Source organism: Prionailurus viverrinus, chromosome E2, assembly GCF_022837055.1.
Source record: "Prionailurus viverrinus isolate Anna chromosome E2, UM_Priviv_1.0, whole genome shotgun sequence".
Taxonomy (NCBI): Eukaryota; Metazoa; Chordata; class Mammalia; order Carnivora; family Felidae; genus Prionailurus; species Prionailurus viverrinus.
This window is the reverse complement of record NC_062575.1, coordinates 49,262,886-49,283,133: the sequence shown is the minus strand read 5'-3', so window position 1 is coordinate 49,283,133 and position 20,248 is coordinate 49,262,886. Positions and strand designations below refer to the sequence as shown.

Sequence of the window (20,248 nt, the reverse complement as noted above, 5' to 3'; positions counted from 1 at the left end):
GAATAAAACTGGCTGCTCAATGCTCTGAACCCTAGAGTGTTGCCCCCTCCCCTTTCAATTGGACCCCCAGTCATCCAGGGCACTGCAGATTCTTCCCCCTTTTCTCCATTGCATCCAGGCTCTGACCACTGTCAAGTCACCTGGCCTCAGTCCCCTTCCTGACCCTCTCCTGTCCTCCCTGTGACCTGCAAACTAGTCACCCCATGCCTTTCAGTTACACAAAATTCTCCTGGAGGACCTTGATAATGAGTTGATGAGGTGAAGGTTCCTCAGGGAAGGAAGCGGACATTTTGCTTTTCTAGAACAATCCTGAGCAATGCTGAAACTGGTTTGAACACCAGATAAAGGCATCTCATCCTGGTCTGATCTGGACCTTGGGAAACCCTGGCCCTCCCTATCCAAAGCAGGATCCCTCGACCCTGTGCCCTCCCCACCCCCATCCCCAGAGCCAGGCAACCAGACCAGAAACCCCCTTCCTCCCTGCAATCACCTCTGGTCTCTGTGTGATCCCTGCACCCTGCAATCCCTCCTGCCTTTCTGGACTCCGCTCCCCCACTGGACTCTAACCTCCCCCACACCTCCACCTCCTGCCCGTTCCTCCTTCATCTGGGCCCCCTCTGACAAGCCTTGAGCTCCTGAGCCCCTGAGTCTCTGTCTGCAGTTCTCTTGGCTTATACAGCTTAATGACTCCCCACTTGACCAGGAGCTCCCCCAACTTGAGTGTTTTGTCTTCAATGTCATCTCCATTGAACATCCAACCTGTTTATAAATTTTTTAACAGTCCTGGAAACTACAATCCCCAAATGGACTTCACTCTACCCAAATGGAGGCATCTGTACTTATGTGTACCCTCCTGAGACTCTTTGGAAGAATGTGTTTTCCTCTCTTTTGTAGCTTTGGGAGGCTTTCCTCATTCTGGGTCCTGTTTCCCCATCTCACCCACCTTCTCTCCCCTGCTTTATCCTCACATTTACTCTTTTCCTCCCTAGGCCAATCTCCCTTCTCTCTCTCTCTCACTCTCACACTCTCCCTCTCAACACTTGAGAGTACATAGAGCGACCACCCGGACAGTCCAGAATAATCTTTCCATCTCACGATCTCTAACTCCATCACACGGGCAGTGTCTTTGCCAGGGAATGTGACATTCACAGGATCCAGGGATAAAATTCATGATGTTTTGGGGGCCAATTATTTGCTCTAACACAGTACTAAAAGAACTCCAGAAATTCTCTCTTCATATTAAAAAGAAAAAAAAGAAAGCTTTAAAAAGGTCACCTTGTGGCAGCCCCGGGTACGTGATTATGGTACAATGCCGTCACCCCACTTGTACCTCCTCATGCTCCCAGCCCTGTGCAAGGATCCCATTGCTTCCCGTGATCAGAAACACCTTTGCTCCTTCTGATTCGTTCTTTGGCTGTTTGCAGGTTATTCAGAAGAGGAGAATCTTTTCCTTTTACACCCTCTTATTAAAAGCAGGCCGGGGGCGCCTGGGTGGCGCAGTCGGTTAAGCGTCCGACTTCAGCTCAGGTCACGATCTCGCGGTCCGTGAGTTCGAGCCCCGCGTCGGGCTCTGTGCTGACAGCTCAGAGCCTGGAGCCTGCTTCCGATTCTGTGTCTCCCTCTCTCTCTGCCCTCCCCCGTTCATGCTCTGTCTCTCTCTGTCTCAAAAATAAATAAACGTTAAAAAAAAATTAAAAAAAAAAAGCAGACCGAACATCCAACAAAACTTGTGTCTTTGTAACAAAAAAAATACTGAATTCCACCTGGACATCAAATACTTGACACCAAAGGCTCTTGTAAAAAGCTCTTATCCATGAACCCAGGTAATCTCAGCCTGAGAGAACCAGGACAAATAAAACTCCCTGACCCTGAACCTTTTGCCACACTCTCTATGTGCATTCGGGCTCTGTCCTACACTTTCATCCGTCCTATGCTGCAATGCATGCCTTTTTACACGGGGACAAACTGTGCTCATAAAGTTCATACTTTGCTCCCAAAGTTGTTTTTTCTGGTCCCTGATTTTTCCTACCAGAGGCTCATTCATGTGGAAGGATTATTATCTTTCCTACAGAAACTTCTATTTCACAGGGATAATTTGAGTGTTGGATAACCAAGGACTGTCAAAACCAGAATAGGATATCAGACGTTGTGAAGAGGGTTCTCCCCAAACTTTGTATACATATACATCCCTTTGCTACAACACGGCAAATGGGACGTGTTCATTAAGAGAAGCAATATATTCATAACGGTGTGATTATGCTTTGTTTCAGCCCATTTGGAAATCATTTAGGTATTTAATGAATATCTATAATTAGCTTAACTTAGCAGAAGGGTAATATTTTAAGTTACCTGAAGATCTTGGAAACTGTCTTCAGGCAAACATAGTACAAGACATAATGAGTGAGGAAATAAAGTCTTCTCAGAGTAATTGCTTTTTCTTTAATTCATAGGCATTCAGTCTCCACCCTTCTTCCAGGCTACTGACGGTCCAGCCACTGCCTCCATGGGGTCCTGGTGCCGTCCAATCCCTCCACACTCTCCAGACTCTGAACCCCCACCAGCTGGCATGTCCTGTGGTCTGTCCCATATGCCTAGTATCCCATCCTAGCCCACATGCTGCTGTGTCCTGGGAGCTCTTTGTGTGCATCTAACTCCCTTGAGAGATACAAACATCTCTCCATCCAGCTTCTGGAGGTTTGTGTCCATCCTTATGACTGTCTACTCCAAAATGAGCTCCCTGAATCAAGTGTTTTGTGCCCAGTGTCAGGGTGCTTCTCTGAGTCTTTAAGAATCTTCACATTTCCACCAACCCCCCTCCCCACCTCTCACACTGACCCCTAAGGCTGCAAGAATGGCTTTCCCACCTCATCCTTCAGGTTCTAGCTGCTCTCTCCACAGCAGGTGGGTCAGCCTCCACCTAGACTCCTCACGCCCCTGGACACTCCTGCCCTGACAAGTCTATGCCATCTTAATTATGAATCATGTTTCACACACAGATTCCCTACCCTGCTTTACATGATTTTATCCCCAAATGCTCAAGGGTCAAGAGGAAGACAAAGGAAGGGGTTAAGACTTAACGCCCTAGTGAGTAGGAAGTTGAGAGTTCAGAAGGAAAGCAGAAGTTTGCCAGTTAGTGATAAAGGGGTGTTGATGGGGGACAGTCAAAGGATTCAGGAAAGCTGAAGGGAAAATCTTAGGTATAAAAAAAGGATGAATAAGGATTAGTTGCATGATGAGAAGGGAGTAATCTTAGATGAGCCAGGTTGGGGTTCCCTTGTTGCTGGAAATACCCATCTAAATCCCTCAGTTTCCTTAGCAGATGTTTACCATTTCTAGAGATATTGAACTGAATTAGTGACATACCAGTGACGCACAGTTGATGACAGAAGAAAAGAGATGACAACTACAGAATAAGAGATACCCATGGATTAATAGATAGTTAAACCAGAAAAAAGAAAAACTTGGAAGGAGTGGAGAAAAAGTCTGGCTTATTCAACGTCCTCACACAATCTCCAGACCTGAAGCCTTGGAAACCCTGTCCTCTCATCAGCTCAGACAGTCCCTGAGTGGGGTGGGAGAGGTAAGTGAGCCCTTCAGAGGGTTGAGTTTGGGGAGATTGAAGGAGTGGGGACTAGAGCAACTGCTTCTTTGAAAATCCATCCTGATCAGGAACAGAACCATATATTGGAAGACTTCATATTGGTAAAATGTCCATACCCCCCAAAGTGATCTACAGAGTCAATGCTATCCACATTAAAATCTCAATGGAATTTTTGGCAGGAAGTAGAAAAAAATCATCCTTCAATTCATATGGTATCTCAACGGACCCCAAGGAGCCAGAACAATCTAGAAAAAGAGAAGCAGGAGGCTTCACATCCCAATTTCAAAACATATTTCTGAACTACAGGAAACAAAACCTCCATAGAAACACACATGTAGACCAAAGGAACAGAACAGAGAGCCCCCAAATAAACCCTCCCACAGATGGCCAAATGATCTTTGACAGGGGCCAATCCCACCCAATGGAGAAAGGACAGTCCTTTCAAAGAAACTTCTTCTGAAGACTGGATATCCACACACAAAAGAAGAAAACAGGACCCTTCCTTTCTACCATACACAAATATTCACTGGAAATAGATAACTGATCTCAACAGAAGACCTAACACTATGACGTTGAGACAGAAAAACAGGAGAAACGTTCGATGACATTAGATTTGGCAATGAGGTCTTGGACATGACACCAAAAGCACAGGCAACAAAAGCCAAATAGACAAGTGGGGCCATTTCAAGCTTACTAACTATTGGCCCCAGAAGAAACACTCAACTGAGTGAAAAGGGAAACTACACAATCGGGAAAGTATTTGCGAATTGTGTATCAGTTAGGGAATTAACTGATACATCTAAAGTATGTAAAGAAATTCTAAAATTCAACAACAACAAGAAAACAAACTACCCAATTAACAAATGGGCAAAAATCTTGAATACACGTCTCCAAAGATATACAGTGGCCATCAAGCTGATGAGAAAATGCTCAACACCACTAATATTACAGAAAGCAAATGAAACAGCAAGGAGATATCATGTCACAGCCATTAGGATGGTCACAATCAACAACAATAACCAAAGCATCCAAAAACCGAAAAGCATAAAACAACTTATGCTGGCAAGGATATGGAGATATTGGAACACTGGCACATGGTTGGACAAAATGTAAAATGGCACATTTGCTGTAGCACACAGTGAAGAGATCCCCCCAAATCAAGAAATAGACTTACCATGTGATCGCACAAACTCAGTTCAGATTTTATATCCATAAGAATTGGAGGCAGTTTATGAGCATCTCCGTACATTGCTGTGTAATTCTCAAGAGTCAAGAGGTAGAAGCAGCCAACGTGTCCACAGACAGAGGAGTGGATGAAGAACATGGGGCATCTGTGTACAGTGGGGTGTTATCCAGGTTTAGACAAGGAGATGATTCTGTCTTGCTGCTAATGAACTAAGCACATCACAGAAACTCAAATACCCTAAGATTCCACTTACGTGAGGTATGTAAAGTAGTCAAATTTATAGAAACGAAAGAGGAACTCAGAGCAAGTCAGGGCGGAAAGGAGAGAACACAGAACTGTGGGTGTAGATTTTCAGTCACGAAATGAACTCATGCTGGAGATGTGTTGTGCAACACTGAGAATCTATATACCGCCATTGACCTATCCACTGGTTAATGGTTAATGGTAGTAAATTTAATATTATGTGTTTTTTTCTATAATAGTTAACAATGTCTTTAAAGGACAAATTGGGGTGAAGAACCCAGGGGCCCTTGAGACCTTCCTGACTTCAAAGAAAAAGCTCGGGGTGTGACAAGTACACAGGGTTGGTGGTGAGCTTTGTTTCCTGTTCCCCATCAGCCTGTTTCCGCCCCAGATGGTTGCTCGAGGGGTCTCTGAGCCCTCAACAGTCCACAGTGGGGAGGATGCTCAAAGCTCCAATGATTATCCAGAGTTGAGGGGCCAAGGTGGGAGGGGAAGGGCCGGGCAGGGAAAGAAAGAGCGGTAGAGGACATAGCAGTATGGAAGGGGGGACAGATGAAAAGATTCAAGAGAGCTGAGGAGTCTAAGATGTGCCTCCAAAATAAAAAAGGAAAGAGAGAAGAACAAAATGGTGACAGCCTTGCTCAGTACAGGGAACATGAGACTCTTCATCTCAGGGTCATGAGTTCAAGCCCCATGTAGAGCCACTTAAAAAATTAACATAAAAAATTTAATTACCAAATAAAAAAGGAAAAATGAGGGCTGGGGATGAGGAGGCAGACACCAGAGTTGAGCAGGTTGGGAACCTTCTAACTCAGGTTCTCTCTGCGTCTGTTGAAGTTCCCCCTTATATTTAAGAAATCCTTTGCCTTTTCTGAAGATATTCAGCTGAATTAGCGCCCTCAAGGTGAAGCATGTGGCCTGCAGCAGCACAAGAGAGAGGAGTCTCCCACGGTATTAAGAGATGGTTAAGGCTAAGAGAACATTTTCTTTTAAATATGAAGTTTATTGTCAAATTGGTTTCCATACAACACCCAGTGTTCATCCCAACAGGTGCCCTCCTCAATGCCCATCACCCAGCCTCCCCTCCCTCCCCCCCCCCCCCATCAACCCTCAGTTTGTTCTCAGTTTTTAAGAGTCTCTTATGCTTTGGCTCTCTCCCTCTCTAACCTCTTTTTTTTTTCTTCCCCTCCCCTAAGAGAACATTTTTCAAAGCGAACAGAAAATGCCTCTTGATGACTTTCCTTCCACTCACAAGCCCCAGGATAGGGCATCGAGGGCCCCCCACCCCTCAGAGCAGGTGAGAACTTCAAATCACAGGAAATGGTTCCAGAGCAACTGATCTTGGAAAATCACCCATCCTTACCCCAGAGAGCCAGATGGTGCTCTTGGGACTGCCATCATTCTAGATTCAAGCTACCTTAGGGAATCACATTAAGACACTGGATTTCTTCTCCGTTTTTGACCCTCACGCAGCCCTGGGCTGTGGGACCCACACTGGGCTCAGTAGCCCTGGGCTTGTTAAACTGACCTTCCCTTTATCTAGGAGTCTTTGCAGCTTGGGTCCACAAAGCCCCAGCATCCCTGCCTGCTGGTGGGCTGAGACACCTGCCAGTTACACATGGGCAGGGATGCAGGGATGTGATGAATCTGAAGTCCCAGAGGAAGGACCCTGGCTCAGGAGAGACCATGGAGGGGACAGGGTGTGAGGGGAACAACCACCTAGTGGGAACATCTCTCCTGAGGCTCACCTGGGGATGGGCAGCCTGCATTGTTCTGGCTCTTTTGCCTCATCATCAAAAGGAAGCATTTAAACATCAGCCTCTCATGGGGCGCCTGGGTGGCTCAGTCACTTAAGCGTCTGACTTCGGCTCAGGTCATGATCTTGGGGTTTGTGAGTTTTGAGCCCCACGTCAGACTCTGTGCTGTCAGCTCGGAGCCTGGAGCCTGCTTCAGATTCTGTGTCTCCTTCTCTCTCTGCCCTTCCCCACTTGTGCTCTGTCTCTCTCTGTCTCTCAAAAATAAATAAATGTAAAAAAAAAGATGGAAGGGCCAGATCCTGATGGTGTTTTCAGTCTCTTGGAGCAACTGCTCCAATATTGTCTGCTCTTTGACGTGTGGCTATAACAGGAGGGTGCTACATCATCTTGAGTGTGAAAAGTCTTTACAGCTTCTCTAATTTGAGCACGATTGACTTCTTACACAGTTTCTCAATCTGAGTGGTTTCACCTCAAACCAACTTGTGGTGGAAAAAGTATGTCCTAAAAGGGCAATGGGTTAATGTTTGAAATTAATTAGTTAATGGTAAAGCAGCTAAGAATATAGAGACAGGGCCATCTCTCCAATAAGTGGTGTTAGGAAAACTGGACGGCCACATCCAGAAGAATGAAACTAGACCACTAGCTACACCATAGACAAACATTCACTCAAATCAGATTACAATCTTGAATGTAAGATCTCAAACCACAAAACCAGTAGAAAAAAAACACAGGCAAGGGCACCTGGGTGGCTCAGTCGGTTGAGTGTCCAGCTCTTGTTTTCATCTGAGTCATGATCCCACAGTTTTGTAGGTTCCCTCCCTGGGTGGAGCTCTGTGCTGGCAGCATGGAGCCTGCTGAGGATTCTCTCTCTCCCCACTCTCTGCCCCTTCCCCACTTGCACTATCTCTGTCTCTCTCAAATAAATAAACTTTAAAAAAAAGAAGAAGAAAAAAACAACGGCAGTAAGCTCCTTGACGTCAGACTTGGTGATAAGTTTTTGGACTTCACACCAAAAGCATCAACAGTTAGAGGATAAATAAACAAGTGTGGGGGGTGCAGAGTGGCTCAGTTGGGTAAGCATCCAACTCTTGATTTTGGCTCAGGTCATGATCTCACAGTTCATGGGATCGAGCCCCTCATCAGGCTCTGCACTGATGGTGCAGAGCCTGCTTGGGATTCTCTCCTCCCTCTCTCTCTGGTCCTCCCTCATTCTCTCTCTCTCTCTTTCAAAATAAAAATATATAAACATTAAAAAAAGAAAAAATAAGCAAGTTCAACGGCAACAAACTAAAAACTTCTGCACAGCACAGGCACCTGGGTGGCTCAGTCAGCAAAGTGTCCAACTCTTGATCACAGCTCAGGTCAGGTCTTGATCTCTGGGTCATGAGTTCGAGCCTCTGTTGGGCTCTGGATGTGAAACCTACTTCAACAACATTAAAATAAATAAATAAAAAGCTTCTGCAAAAAAAAAAAGAAACAATCAACAAAATTAAAAGGCGACCTACCAAATGGGAGAAAATATTTGCAAATCATATGTCTCATAAGCAATTAACCCCCCAAATGATCTTATTCATATGGGCAGAGCAGCTGAATAGGCATTTTCTCAAAGGAGACATACAGCTAGCCAACAGGTACATTAAAAGGTGCTCAACATCATTAGTCATCAGGAAACCGAACCAAAACCCCAATAAAGGCACCCCACAGTTAGAGTGGCCAGTATCTAAAGACAAGAGAGAGCAAGTGATATGGAGAATGTGGAGGAAAAGAAGGCCTTGTGCAGTGTTGGTCAGAATGTGCACTGGTGCAGCCACTGTAGAAAACAATATGGAGAGTCCTCCAAAAATTAGAAATAGAACTACCTTCCGATGTAACAATTCCACTTCTGGGTGTATCTCCAAAAGAAATGAAATCACTATTTCAAAACAATATCTGAGCCCCCATGTTGATTGCAGCCTTATTCACAACAGCCAAGACAGGGAAACAACCCAAAAGCCCATCAAGTGTTAAATGCATAAACAAGGGGCGCCTGGGTGGCGCAGTCGGTTAAGCGTCCGACTTCAGCCAGGTCACGATCTCGCGGTCCGTGAGTTCGAGCCCCGCGTCGGGCTCTGGGCTGATGGCTCAGAGCCTGGAGCCTGTTTCCGATTCTGTGTCTCCCTCTCTCTCTGCCCCTCCCCTGTTCATGCTTTGTCTCTCTCTGTCTCCCAAAAAAATAAATAAACGTTGGAAAAAAAAATTTAAATGCATAAACAAAAGGTGGGACCTTATACAATGGAATATTATTCAGCCATAAATAAGAAGGAACTCTTGCCATCTGCCACAACATGGAAGGACCTTAAGGGCACTGTGCTGAGTGGCAGCAGTCAGTCACAGAAAGACAGATACTGTACTATCTCGCTTATGTGTGGAATCTTAAAGAGAACAGTTTATAGCTACCTTGCCTGAGAGGCAGGGGTGGTGGGGAGGAGGAAAGGTGATAACAAGATAAAATCCTCTGGATAAGTAGGTCCTGCAGACATAATGTACAGCATGGTGACTATAGTTAACAATACCATCTTACACATTTGAAAGTTACTAAGAGAAAAGTTTGTAACTATGTGAGGTGGTGCAGGTTTGCTCCACTTCTTGAAGAGATCATTTCACAATATATACATATATCACATCAGGATGTTGTGCACCTGGACTAAGACGATATTGACTGTCAACTATACTCAATAAATCTGGAAGAAAAGATATAAAAAAGCAGTATTTCTGTCTTCTAGGTCATCTAACAGAAAACAAAGTAGGGTGAAGGAGAAGGAGTGAGAGTATCACGAGGGGATCTTTCTTGTTCTATAAGATGCTCAGTGAAATCTACCATGGTGAGGTGACATCTGAGTGAGACCTGAAGAGAGGGAGGAAGCAGTAATGTAAATCTCTGCACGAAGATTATTCCAAGAAGCACCTATGCCCCGGGGCAGGAGCTGGCTTGAATGTGGAGGAAGGGTCAGGAAACCACTGTGGCTGGAACACACGGGTGAGTACGATGGCTTGGGAAGGAAGGGCAGGAACAAGGTGGATGGGGCAGGGCCACTCAAAGAGTCATCTGCAAGGAGCTCAGGAGCTTGGGCCACACAGTAGATGGGCCACATCACTAAGTGCCCTATTTCTTTTAGCTGACATTTTCTTCATTGCAAGACTTTCTCAACCAAAGTGTTGAGCTGATTGACTTTCTGGTGGAAACTCTTGTCTTCTAGCAGGCCATCCTCACTCTAGATATCATCAATGTAGGGCCTGTGGGCTGTGGGAGGACTTTGGGTTTTGGTGTGATTGAGATGTGAACAGCAGGAGGGCTTAGAACAGAAGAAGAATGACCTGGGGTTTGGAAGGAAATCATCCCTGAGAAACAGAGATCCTAAGTGGGGAGATTGGTGTACAGGACAGTGTACCCAAGGAGACAACGGGAAGACCAGTCAGGAGACTGTCACAATACCCTTACTTAGGAATGATGGTGGTTTGGATTCTATTTATATTTTGTGGACAGATCTCAGGTTTGGTGATGGAATGGAGGCATCGAGGATAATGCCAAGTTTCCTGAACTGAGCACCTGAGGGATGCTCTTGACCTTGACTGAGAAGAGGAAGACCCGGGGAGGGTCAGGCTGGGAGGAGGGAGGAATGAAGGTCTTGGGTCTCCATTGTGGAGATGCCCCAGTGAGGCCTAGGAGAGATGCCCAGATTGACTTATCTCATTCTCCTCCAATCCCCTTGGAAAGCCCATCAAAGCCTGACAAGCTACAGACATCAATTCCCGGACTGACTGACAGCAGAGCCATACGTGTGTGGTGTGGAAAAGCAGAGTGGGTTGTGAGATGTACATTGTGCCTCCAGGCACTCAGGCCAGTGGAGCCAGTGGTTCCCAGTCTTGTTGCTACTGAGAGGCTGTAGAGGTGCTGTGGCCTGAGGCCAATAAAGAGTCTTGATTTTCCAGTTTTTCTCTCCAGGAAGTAGCAACAGCTTCCCTAGCAATCTCTATCTCTAATCCCAACATGGAGATCTTTCTGGAAGCTACAACTTGAGCCTGCCTCCAAATATATAAGTAAAATATTAAATAAGTAATACTTCTCTAAAAAAGGATGGCAGGCATTGACAGACTGGTGATGATACTGGGTCATGAATCAAACAAGGATTATGAGTTGGTTTTTTTAAGTTATTTTATTTTATTTTATTTTATTTTATTTATTTTTTTAATTATTTTATTTAAAAAAAATTTTTAACGTTTATTTATTTTTGAGACAGAGAGAGACAGAGCATGAATGGGAAAGGGGCAGAGAGAGAGGGAGACAGAATCGGAAGCAGGCTCCAGGCTCTGAGCCATCAGCCCAGAGCCCGATTCGGGGCTCAAACTCACGGACCGCGAGATCGTGCCCTGGGCTGAAGTTGGACGCTTAACCGACTGAGCCACCCAGGCGCCCCTTATTTTATTTTTTTAATGTTTATTTATTTTTGAGACAGAACGAGACAGAGCATGAATGGGGGAGGGTCAGAGAGAGAGGGAGACACAGAATCCGAAGCAGGCTCCAGGCTCTGAGCTGTCAGCACAGAGCCCGACGGGGGGCTCAAACTCACGGACCGTGAGATCATGACCTAAGCTGAAGTCGGACGCTCAACCGACTGAGCCACCCAGGTGCCCCATGAGTTTTTAATTCCATCCCCCTAACTCAAAAAACAGTGAGAGATAGAGAAAAAGGTCAGTCCCCATCATATGTCATATGGACAAAGACCTAAGAAGTTTGGGCTTCTTGGACGAATCTTAATCAGGTGTGTAAGGCTTGGCCAGAACAGAGATATCATTACGATGTGGATGGCCTACAACCCCAGGGACATCTGAATTTGTTACACAATCCCACTGCAGCTCGAACAAGGCAATTTTTATTCTAGTCCTGATATTCACACTGTGAGCACAACAGTGCTGGCTCCCTGCCATCAGATGTTCTTTCTTGTATTGCTGACCATGCTAGACATTGCCCTGATAAGCCCTGTGTTGCTGTGTGTTCTGTCTCAAGGTGACCCCAGAAAAGACCTGACTTCTCTGTCAGGGGCCATGCTGGGTAGATCTCCCTGGAACAGCACTAGCTCCCCTGGATGGAACCCCAGTCATCTCTGCTCAACATACTCTGAGGCTACTTAGTGATTTTTCACTTCCGTCTTAGAAAATGGGAACTCAAGTACTTTCTTCCCCATCACCATGACACGCACACTTTTCCCTTCCCCGTCTCTGCAGTACTATCCTAAGACCAATGTTTAGCATAGACCTTATTATATCTATTTAATGCTATTCGTATTTGAGTCAGACAGTTGTAATCACCTTGCTTCCCACCTTGGATTGTGAAATTGTAAATTCTGGTGTGCTTGGGTGGATTGGTCGGTTGAGCATCCGATTCTTGACTTCAGCTCTGGTCATGATCCTAAGAATGTGGGATCGAGCCCCAAGTCTGAGAGAGTCTCTCTCTCCCTTTGCCCCTCTCTCCCACTTACACTCTCTCTAAAGTAAAATTTAAAAACAATTTTTTTTTAATGTGTATCTCTAAAGTACCTTCAGGCTGGAAAACATTCCACTGAGAGCTACAGAGACTGGGGCGGGGGTGGGGGGGGGAGACATTTAGAGACATACAAGTACACAGAGTAGAAAAAAGCAAAATGTTGGTGCGCCTTCCCATCTCCCCAGGTTACCTTGGGGTGCTGCCTCCCTCTAGTGGCTACAGTACATATTGCAGCCCCTGGTGCCTCAACCTTTCTTTTTACAAGAGCCCATCAATCCATGGTCACTCCTTGGGCAACCAGCTACATAAATGGCAGGACGCAACGTAAAGTGAAAATGCAGGACTCCTTGTTCAAAACTCATTAGTAATCTCAGGATGCCAAAAGCATAGTTTTAGAGACAGTTCAGGCCCTTCTAAGTGTGTGATTGCACAGATTGCTAACCTGTGAAGCCAGCCCTGCCTCACAGGGCAAATGGCTGTGCTCATCCTCCATATGAATTCCACATCAACTCTAGCTATAAAAAAAGCCTACAGAAATGGTGAGACCTGACTGTCTTATTCCCCCATGGGAGAATTTTCTTTCTTTTGAAAATGTCACCTGGCATTTTGCTCTGGCCCAGTCAATGACCAAACTGGAGATGATTCCAGCATCAAAAGAATCAATGAAACACATTGACTATATAAAAATCTGTAATTACCCTCAAAAAAGAGGCTGTACACAGCAATTTCTTACTCAACACATCTCCAAAGGCAAGGGAATTAAAAGCAAAAATGAACTATTGGGACCTCAAGAAAAAAAGCTTCTGCACTGCAAAGGAAACAATCAATGAAACTGAAAGGCAACTGATGGAATGGGAAAAGATATTTGCAAACGACATATCAAAGGGCTAGTATCCAATATCTATAAAGAACTTACCAAACTCGCGGCGCCTGGGTGGCGCAGTCGGTTAAGCGTCCAACTTCAGCCAGGTCACGATCTCGCAGTCCGTGAATTCGAGCCCCGCGTCAGGCTCTGGGCTGATGGCTCAGAGCCTGGAACCTGTTTCCGATTCTGTGTCTCCCTCTCTCTCTGCCCCTCCCCCGTTCATGCTCTGTCTCTCTCTGTCCCAAAAATAAATAAACGTTGAAAAAAAAAATTTTTAAAGAACTTACCAAACTCAACACCTGAAAAACAAATAATCCAGTGAAGAAATGGGCAGAAGACATGAATAGACACTTTTCCAAAGAAGACATCCAGATAGCCAACAGACACATGAAAAGATGATCAACATCACTCATCATCAGAGAAGTACAAATCAAAGCCACACCAAGATACCACCTCACACTGGTCAGAGTGGCTAAAATAACAAATCAGGAAACAACAGATGCTGGCGAGGATGTGGAGAAATGGGAAACCTCTTGCACTGTTGGTGGGAATGCAAACTGGTGCAGCTGTTTTGGAAAACAGTGTGGAGGTTCCTCAAAAAATTAAAAATAGATCTACCCTATGACCCAGCAATAGCAATACTATGAATTTACCCAAGGGACACAGGAGTGCTGATGCATAGGGGCACGTGCACCCCAATGTTTATAGCAGCACTTTTTTTTTTTAATTTTTTTTTCAACGTTTATTTATTTTTGGGACAGAGAGAGACAGAGCATGAACGGGGGAGGGGCAGAGAGAGAGGGAGACACAGTATCGGAAACAGGCTCCAGGCTCTGAGCCATCAGCCCAGAGCCCGACGCGGGGCTCGAACTCACGGACCGCGAGATCATGACCTGGCTGAAGTCCGACGCTTAACCGACTGCGCCACCCAGGCGCCCCAGCAGCACTTTCAACAATAGCCAAATTATGGGAAGAGCCTACATGTCCATCAACTGATGAATGGATAAAGATGTGGTTTATATATACAATGGAATACTACTTGGCAATGAGAAAGAATGAAATCGTGCCATTTGCAGCAATGTGGATGAAACTGGAAGGTATTATGCTGAGTGAAATAAGTCAGAGAAGGACAGATCTCATATGTTTTCATTCATATGTGGATCTTGAGACACTTAAGACCATGGGGGAAGGGAAAGGGAAAAAATAGATACAGAGAGGGAGGTAGGCAAACCACAAGAGACTCTTAAATACAGAGAACAAACTGAGGGTGGATGGGGAGGTGGGGGAGAAGGGAAAATGGGTGATGGGCATTGAGGAGGGCACTTGTTGGGATGAGCACTGGGTGTTGTATGTAAGCCAATTTGACAATAAATTATATTCATTAAAAAAAAAAAAGGCTGTAAAAACCATCCCCTAGCCGATCCCCACTGGAGGTGACAATAGGAGCTCCTCACTCTGAACCTGGGTCCTGTTCGTCCAGCAGATACCAGGGCCCAGGGGTGAGGGAAGCCCTTTTGCACAGAAGGTGCCTGTGTCTGAATCCAGGAGGGATGATAGAGTTAGTGACTGTCCTTGTGCACAATGGGCTCAAGCCAAGAACAGGATGGGGAATGCAGCGGCGGGGGCCTGGTGGGGGTGGGTGCTGGGGATGTGATAGCCATAGGCATTAGGTGTCTCCTCAGGGCCCCACAGGATCTGAGGGATTAGGGAGCTAGTGCTGGGAAGACATATCTCCCCGTTTCTATTGGGGGGGGTGGTCTTCTTGCCTTGGAGGGGGACACTACATTAGTTTGGCAGCTTGTGGCTGCCATAACAAATTACCACATACTTGGTAGCTTCAAACAAGAGGAAGTTTGTTCTGCAACAGTTCTGGGGGCCAGGAATCCAAAATCAAAGTATCAGCAGGACCACATTCCCCCCAGAGAGTCTAGGAGAGATTCCGTTTCTTTCCTCTTCCAGCTTTTGGTGGTCTGAGTCATCTGACTCGCACAGCCTGGACAGAGCTTTCGAGAGACCCCAGACTGTCCTCAGCCTCTCTCTAGAGTATCTCATGGGGGAGAGGAACTCTGCTCCTTTGTATGCTCTTGGGGTGTCTTTCTCCTTCCCCAGGTGCTGGGGTCTGACTTTCAGTGCTCTCCCCCCACCCCCACAGCAGATTTCCCTGCAGCCGCAGACCTGGCCAAGGTTGGCAAAGAAGGATCAGTTTGGGGATGGAGCCTGAACCCCTTAATCTCCCTGTACCTCCCCCCCTCCCAGTCTTTCAGGACTCCCCTGGACAAAAAGCAGCAGGTTTTTCTAAGGAGGAAATCCCCACGGACAGGGACTCAGCACATCTTCCGCCAACATATCACTTCTCTGGGAACATCCTCACTCCCAACTAGAAAGTGGTTTGATGAAGAATTACAAAAACGTGAGCATGTGTTTGTCTTCGCCAGGAGTAATGATCTTATGAGCATCCAAATGTCTCCCCTGAAGAGATGTCTCTACTTAGGCGGGAGCCCTCCCCCTGCTGACGTAGGCATCCTTTCTGCAAACGTAGACCTCAGGAATAGGGACATGTGCAAGGGGGACTTCTCTCCTCGGCCGCCATCCACAGATATCTGCCTCCTGCAGGCGGAGCTCTGAAACACCTAGAAACCCTCGCTGCCCATGTGCTCACACCCACATTCCATTTAACGAACATCTGAAATGGTGACATGTAGTAAAAAAACGGGAAATTTGATCGTGATTTTCAATTTTCTAGCCGTCATATTTAAAAATGTAAATAGGTGGGGCGCCTGCGTGGCTCAGTGGGTTGAGTGTCCGACTTCAGCTCAGGTCATGATCTCGCGGTTTGTGGGTTCGAGCCCCACGTCAGGCTCTGTGCTGACAGCTCAGACCCTGGAGCCTTCCTCGGATTCTGTGTCTCCTTCTCTCTCTGCCCCTCCCCCCCCCTCAAAAATAAACATTTAAAAAATATGTAAAAATGTGAAGTGCCTGGGTGGTTCAGTCGGTTGAGCGTCTGACTCGATTTCAGCTCAGGTCATGATCTCTCGGCTTGTGAGTTCGAGTCCTGCATTGGGCTCTGTGCTGACCGTGCGCAGCCGGCTTGGGATTCTCATTCTCTCCCTCTCTCTCTCTCTCTGCCCCTCTCCCACTCACACTGTCTCTGTCTCTCTCAAAATAAATAAACTTGAAAAAATAAAAATGTAAAAAGGAGCACCTGGCTGGCTCATCAGTGGAGCATGTGACTCATGATCTCAGGGTTGGAGCTTCAAGCCCCACATTGGGTGTAGAGGCTACTGAAAAATAAAATCTTTAAAAAAAAATAGGGGCACCTGGGTGGCTCAGTCGATTGAGCATCCAACCAGGTCATGATCTTGCAGTCTGTGAGTTTGAGCCCCACATTGGGCTCTGTGCTGACAGCTCAGAGCCTGGAGCCTACTTAGGATTCTGTGTCTCCCTCTCTCCGACCTTCCCCCCACCCTCTCTCAAAAATAAATAAAAACTAAAACAATATTTTTAAAAAAATAATAAAAAAGGGGCACCTCGGTGGCTCAGTCGGTTAAGTGTCCAAACCTTGATTTCCACCCAGGTCATGATTTCACAGGCATAAGATGGAACCTGCAGCCAGTCTCCATGGTGGCTGCGGAGCCTGCATAAGATTCTTTCCCTCCTGCCCCTCCCCTCCCCTCACACATGCTCTAAATACATAAATAAATAAATAAATAAATGTATGTAAAACAGACAAGCACACGAAAAGATGCTCAAAATCATTAATCATTAGGGAAACACAAATCAAAACCATAATGAGATACCACCTCCCATCCATTAGGATGAAAAGAAAAAGAAAAGCGTTGGGAGGATGGCAAGAAGTTGGAACCCTCGCACATGGCTGGTGGGGACGTCAAATGGTGCCGCTGCTGTGCAAAACAGTCTGCGGGTTCCTCAGAAAACTCGAACACGGAATTACCACAGGATCCAGCAATTCCATTTCTGGGTATATCCCCAAAAGAATCGACAGCAGGGATTGAACAGATATTTGCACATCCTTGTTCACAGCAATGTTATTCACAGTTGCCAAAGGGTGGAAACAATCCAAGAGCCCATTGACAGAAATATGGATAAACAAAATGTGGCGTGTTTCTACAATGGAATATTATTCAGCCACAAAAAGGAAGGAGATTCTGACAGCGGCGTCTGGGTGAAGCGTCCGACTTCGGCTCAAGGTCATGATCTCACGGTTCATGAGTTCTAACCCCACATCGGGCTCTGTGCTAACAGCTCAGAACCTGGAGCCTGCTTTGGATTCTGTGTCTCCCTTTCTCTCTGCCCCTCCCCTGCTTGTGCTCTCTCTTCTCTCTCCCTCAAAAATAAGTAATCATTAAAAAAAAAATTGGGGGGTGCCTGGGTGGCTCAGTCAGTTGAGCGTCCACCTTCGGCTCAGGTCATGATCCCGAGGTCTGTGAGTTCAAGCCCCACGTCAGGCTCTGTGCTGACAGCTCAGAGCCTGGAGCCTGCTTCGGATTCTGTGTCTCCCTCTCTCTCTCTGCCCCTCCCCGGCTCGTGCTCTGTCTCTCTCTCTCTCTGTCAAAAATAAATAAACATTAAAAAAATTTTTTTAAATAAAAAATAATTTGGCTAAAATGGAAACTCATTATATACATTTTACCACATTAAAAAAATTTTCAAATACACAGGAGAAACTAATTTTAGTAATATGTTTATTTATCCCATTATGCAGAAAATAGCATCTCAACAAAATTTTTAGATTGTTGAAATGTCTTAACTATTCTTTTGATCATAGGAAGCCTTCGAAATTCGATCTGTAGTTCCGTGTCCCACGCACCTCACTTCAGACCAGCCATGTTTCACGTGCTCAACAGCCACTTGTGGGGGGGGGGGGCACCATACTGGGCAGCCTTGCCCACCTGCCAGCATCTCCATCCTGTTTGCAAAGACCCACGTCTCCCCTGCAACCCACCTGCAAATACACCTACAGTTTCTCTGCAAACCTCCCACCTCGCCTGCAAACACACCCCGGGGGTCCCAGGCCAGCCCCTCAATCTCCGTGAAGACATCTTCAGAGAATGTATTTGCTTAAGGAACATGTGTTGATTCCAAATCTGTGTCGGCAGGTTGAGTTGACCTGCAAATCCCCCCTCCTTTGCATAAATTTGCATCTCGTTCGTGTGTCAATCAGAAGCACCTGGCAGGGCCTCAGATCGTCATCTCAAAGTCAAAGTCCGGGAGTTGGTGGCCTGGGGCTGAGAAGGAGACCCCCAAGTGTCCCTCCTCCTGCTTCCCCTCGGGCTCTTCCTCGTCCTCCTCTTCCTCCACGAGGCTCTCCTCCTCTTCCAGGAAGGTGACCAGGTCCTCCCGCAGAGCGCCCATCTCCAGCCCCAGGCTGCACAGCTGGCCCAGCAGCTGGACGTCCACTTGGCGGAGGCGCCCCTGCCAGTGGGAAGGGGAAGTCATGGGCACCCCGCCCCGGAGGGCAGGGGGGTCAGCGTGCCCCCCCCCCCCCAACCTGCTGGAGTCCTGGAGAAGATTCTTTGCTTGACCAAAGTTCAGCCAAGCTCCTAAACCCTCTCTGGGCCTATCTGTGCGTTTCCTCGTAAATCCAGTTTTACCAAGAATCTCCCGACTGATCACTCCCGCTATCTGATCTGGTTCCTCGCGCCCCATCCCTTGCCCAGCTCACGTCTCATCTCCCTGGCCTGTCTCCAGCAAGAATCCAGTAGTCGATAGGTGGAGCCAGATGCCCCGCTTCCCCCTGATGCTTTCACTTAGATTTTCCATCCACTGACCCCCACTGGCTCCTTCGCTAGAAATTCCCACTTGCCCCTACTGTGTTCAGAGCTGAGCCCTTCTCTCTCCCCCACTGAAGTGGTCCCTACAGCTATCACTTTACTGTCTTTAATACAAGTCACAAGTAAGCTTTTCTTTAACAATCCAGGCCTGCAGCACCTGGGCGGGGTCCTCCCTGTGTCCCGGATCCTGACTGCCAGCCTGCTTCTCCCAGGGTCTCTGGATCTCTGCCTCTGTCTCCCCCGTCTTTGTCTCTATTTCATTATCCTTCACTGTCTCTCTGTGTGTCTCTGAATCTTTGTGCCTCCCTTATTGTGTGTCTTTCTTTTGTTACCTGAATTTGTTCTCTGTCCCCCCTTGTCTGTCTCTATGTCTTTCCATATCCCTTTCTGTCTCTATTTCTCTGCCCCTGCCTTTGCCTGTCTCCATCTCTCTGTCTCAGATTTAATTTGAGTCTCTGTCTCTGTTGCTCTCAATCTCTGCTTTCTATCTCTGTCTCTCTTTTTCTGAGTCTCTCTGTCTCTACTCCTGACTCTCACTCTTTGGGTCTTTCTTTGTCTCTGTCTCTCTCTCTCTCTCTCTGCTTGTTTCTCTATTCTTGTCTCTTAATTCCTTTTTTTTTTTCTTGTCTATTAATTTCTGCCCTTCAATCTCTGGCCCCTTTGCAATTTTATTCATTCCCATTCACCCAGGAGTTCTCAGTCCCCACCCCCACCTGCCCCCATCTCTTGCCCTTCCAAACCCCTCACTCACCAGCTCCTCCAAGATCCACAGCAGACTCTCCCTGGCACCTGCAGTGTCTACTCCTGGGAACGAGAGGGTCTGGCCAGCTCTCCTCACTGGCAGGGGGGCCCTCAGGGCGTGGGGAAGTGGGCCCAGTCCTGGGGGCATCAGTCCCGCCTGCCTCAGTTGCCTCCACAGTTCCATAGTCTCTGAGTAGTGGCAGCCAGGAGCAGAAAGTGACAAGGTCCAGATTGACCCAGTCCCCTGAGGAGCTGGTAGGGGAAGTGGGGGGGGGGGGGAGGGAGCAAAGAGCGCGGGAAGGGGGAGCAGGTGCCTGGGACAGAATTCCAAAGTCCACTCTCTGGTAAGAATTGGCAGCCTCACGGGGGTTTTCTTCCTTCTAAAGTCTAACCTCAGCTCTGCTCACAAGGGCCCAGCCACACCCCCTCTGGCGGACACCAAAACCCCCACCCTTCTTGAGCCCTTCTCAGGCCTAACCCCTCATGGGTGCTGTGGTCTGTGGATGCCTGGCCTCATCTGCCCCATCCCCTCCTGTGTCCCT

General features: G+C 47.0%; 1 protein-coding gene and 1 long non-coding RNA gene across 2 annotated transcripts in view; both read right to left on the bottom strand.

Moving 5' to 3' along the window:
• Positions 1 to 5,090, bottom strand: part of LOC125152698 (uncharacterized) — a 41,501-nt gene extending 36,411 nt beyond the window's left edge. The window contains exon 1 of the long non-coding RNA XR_007147273.1: positions 4,776 to 5,090. This is a non-coding gene — a long non-coding RNA (uncharacterized LOC125152698). The remainder of the gene's footprint in view (positions 1 to 4,775) is intronic.
• Positions 5,091 to 18,372: 13,282 nt separating this feature from the next.
• On the bottom strand, positions 18,373 to 19,890 carry ERICH4 (glutamate rich 4). Its single transcript, XM_047834682.1, has 2 exons — positions 19,717 to 19,890; positions 18,373 to 18,606 (listed from the first exon to the last, which is right to left on the bottom strand). The coding sequence occupies exons 1-2, from the start codon at positions 19,888 to 19,890 to the stop codon at positions 18,373 to 18,375; spliced, it is 408 nt and encodes a 135-aa protein (XP_047690638.1).
• Between the last annotated feature and the right edge of the window lie 358 nt (positions 19,891 to 20,248).